Source organism: Rhincodon typus, chromosome 5 (assembly GCF_021869965.1).
Source record: "Rhincodon typus isolate 14 chromosome 5, sRhiTyp1.1, whole genome shotgun sequence".
In the NCBI taxonomy this organism is placed as follows: domain Eukaryota; kingdom Metazoa; phylum Chordata; class Chondrichthyes; order Orectolobiformes; family Rhincodontidae; genus Rhincodon; species Rhincodon typus.
Genome location: NC_063336.1, coordinates 103,238,206 through 103,241,456, shown reverse-complemented (window position 1 = coordinate 103,241,456; position 3,251 = coordinate 103,238,206). Strand labels below are relative to the sequence as shown.

Here is a 3,251-nt window from a genome sequence, read left to right as displayed (position 1 = left end):
AAAATAAAAAACATCTTTGAATCACTGTTAAAACACACTTAAGATATTCAAGGTATTTCTACTTTAAGAAAAAAGTTGTCTTGATAATTTGGTTATTTTAGAGTGTTGAAGAAACACCTGAGGAATTTACACAGGGGTACCTGAAAAAGTTGACACTGCTTATTCATTATGTGACATTAATGAAAACTCCAGATCTTATTAATTTACACATGACAGTGAATTTTCGTGGGGTGGTGGGTTTGGAGAAATAAACTGTACCCATTATATGTTACCTTATCTGTATGTGATGAGCATTTATATTTAAATAAACAAAAGAAACACAATGCTAGAACAGCGCTTGTTTTGTGAAATGACGCATCCTAGAAAGTAAATGTACATTATCTGAATTATTGAGCCTGATTTATAAGATGTCAAATTCCTTTTCAATCTTGTGAAACTATTTTACCCCCATTCTTCTTTGCCTTCTTTCCACCCCCGTCGTGTTTTATTTATCTGTAGAATACTTGCTTCATACAGATTTGCTTCCTTGTCCAGCTAGGAGATAACGTATTAATCCTTTGCTGGCTCAAAATCAACTATTCCGATAGAGTACAATTGTTCCAAGATCTACCTCCAAAAGTGCCATTATAACATTGCGTCCCAAGTCAGTCCCTTTAAATGTCGCCTGGCTTAGAATTTTTTTTGAAACAGAGCATGCAGGTTCTTCCTCGTTGCAAGCTTTGAGAGCCGCCTCTTGTACAACACAATTGGCAAAGGAGACACGAGTGGGAGGCGCTATTGAGGAAGAGAGGCCAATGATAATGCAGGGGCTGTCCAATTGACATTACTGATGCAGCCAATGAGTGGTGGCAGGGGTGGAACATATTAGAGCCCGGAGTTCTGGTATAAAGGGAACTGGAAACGGACACACAGAGACAGAAAACATCGCCTGGACAGTAGTGGCTTAGAAGCTGGAGTAGTGTAGCAAATCTCTCTTCCTCTCCCCTCCCACCTTCCCCCACCCCCCCATCAACCTCCTGCCAGCTGAATTTTATGAAGCGCATCTCAGAGGCAGGAGAAAGTGTGAAAGGATCCGAGATGAAAGCTGTCAGCCCCATCCGATCATCCAGGAAACAAAGCAGCAGCGACGTTGTCCGGGGCCTGTCAGACCAGAGCCTTGGCATCTCCAGAAGCAAAACACCGGTCGAGGAGCCTCTCGGCCTCCTTTATAACATGAACGACTGTTACTCGAAACTGAAGGAGCTTGTCCCGAGCATCCCTCAGAACAAGAAAGTGAGCAAAATTGAAATCCTACAGCATGTTATCGATTACATCCTGGATCTGCAGATCGCCTTGGACACGCACCCTTCCATCGTTCTGCATCAGGGCCAGCATTCTCCCTCCAGGACGCCTCTGTCAACACTCAACACAGACGTTGCGATCCTGTCTTTACAGGTATTGTCTCTCATTCAATCACACACACTGTGCGCGGTTAGCGCCAGGACATTTGTATGTTTGTAAAATCGCGGCCAAACTGCACCTAACACGCACGCACACACGCAAAATCCTCCAGTGTTAATTATTTTCCTGGATGTTTAAATATATTTCTGTATCGTTCACTTTGATACTTTTCTGAAAACGATACTGTAATGTAGCATTTAAGATGAGATTAAAATGTCCTTTCCTTCTTAATTAGGCATCTGAATTTCCAAAACAGTTGTTGACAGAAGACAGTAAGGCATTTTGTCGTTGATGAACTGGTGAGTACAAATATACATGATATTTTTAGTCCCTTTTTTTTCCCCTTTTAAACCTGCTTTAGCCTTTTATTAAGAAAAGTCCGATTGTAGAGAAACTACTTAAAATAATCTGTCGTTACGTATGTGGTTCTGGGGAGACGTGAGACTAGTTTTAGAAATCAAATTAGATGTGTTTTTAAAAAGAAAGCCAAGCCGCTTTCACTGTAATTTCTACATCGTGAGGTTAGAAGAATTGTTTTGTTCGGGCGGAATTTGGCACTTCACTCCGTAAACAAAATCTAAAATGTAATTTTTTTAAAAGCAAGATTCCTTTACATTCTATTTTCCACCTTTGTTGCTAAAGCAGTGGGACAGTGAAACCGCACCCCCCCCCCCCCAAGGAAAAACGTAGGTTTCACAACAGAAAGAACTATAGACGCGATGAAAGAAGCAAATTGTCTTGTGCAGGCAGAGAGATTAGAGTTGGATGCACGTGAGTGAGTTTTAAGAGGCGCTTTGTGCCAGTGACGGACGGCAGGCTGGGGGAAACGGCTGGGATCTTGCAAAATGCTGTTTGTGTAGCTTCCTCTGTGGCGCCAGTCTGTCCGAAGAGCCAAGCTGTGTGTGACTAACACGCCCCTCTTTCTATTCAATGTTTTGCAGGTGTTCCTACATCACGAGGCCTGAGCTGATACAGCCCCCGGAGCGATCGCAGACAAGAGAATCCGAGAGAACAAGCTTTGACTTTCTGTCTGTCCCTCCAACTCCTTTTTTATTATTCACCCGGACTGATCGGTTATTTATAAACGGACTGAATGCCCTTTCTTCATTTGGAAGGCGTGCGGTTGTTGTCTTTCTAGTTTGATTGTTAATAATATCCCAGATGAGGGAAGCGCAGATATTAAAAAAAAACACAAGGAAAAATCACGTTGTGGAGGAAGACTTTACCTTCTGAAGGTGGAGCGTGACCGAAGAAAAATCATGTTGTTGATTTTTTTTTTATTTAAAAAAAATGTCGGAAACGTTATATTCTGGCAAAAGCAAGAGTGGCGCTGAGTTTGTGATAGACAACTTTGTGAACTCTGCTAATCAGAGAATTGTGTAATAGTTGCAGAGATACACTTCTGCCACGTTGTAATGCTGTATCTAATTATGCTGAAACTTTTTATAAAAGTTAATATTGTAAATCGTACTTTTTATACAAAATAAATGGTCGCCTACTGAATACGGAGTAACTTGATTTACCTTGGCACTAGGTGAGATTTTTTTAATGTGTAAACACGCGTTACATTATACACTCGTTGGCTGGGGGAGGGGGGGACTAAAACTGCGGAGTGGTTTATATTTCACATATATGTATTCTTAAAAATCAGCAAGAGTTCCTAGAAACAGTGAACACATATAATGCAAGGCAACTGCTTCTGTTTGTGTACAATGTCTAGCCTAGAGCTAATCACATTAGTTGAAACACCACAGCAAACAAGGCTTCAGCCAAATGGGATTAGAACAGATCGATGTGTGACGACCGGTACA

The 3,251-nt window shown here is 41.4% G+C and overlaps 1 protein-coding gene across 1 annotated transcript; it reads left to right on the top strand.

The window, feature by feature from the left end:
• The first annotated feature begins 880 nt into the window (after nt 1–880).
• id2a (inhibitor of DNA binding 2a) lies at nt 881–2,943 on the top strand. The gene is made up of 3 exons (XM_020535234.2): nt 881–1,434; nt 1,676–1,739; nt 2,382–2,943. The coding sequence occupies exons 1-2, from the start codon at nt 1,033–1,035 to the stop codon at nt 1,730–1,732; spliced, it is 459 nt and encodes a 152-aa protein (XP_020390823.1). The 5' UTR covers nt 881–1,032; the 3' UTR covers nt 1,733–1,739; nt 2,382–2,943.
• The last annotated feature ends 308 nt before the right edge of the window (nt 2,944–3,251 follow it).

What these genes read in the sequence shown, in the direction of transcription:
- id2a (XM_020535234.2), top strand. Translation starts at nt 1,033, where the DNA reads ATGAAGCGCATCTCAGAGGCAGGAGAAAGTGTGAAAGGATCCGAGATG. An exon ending in TTGCGATCCTGTCTTTACAG is followed by an intron (nt 1,435 to 1,675) that starts GTATTGTCTCTC and finishes CTTCTTAATTAG; the next exon opens with GCATCTGAATTTCCAAAACA.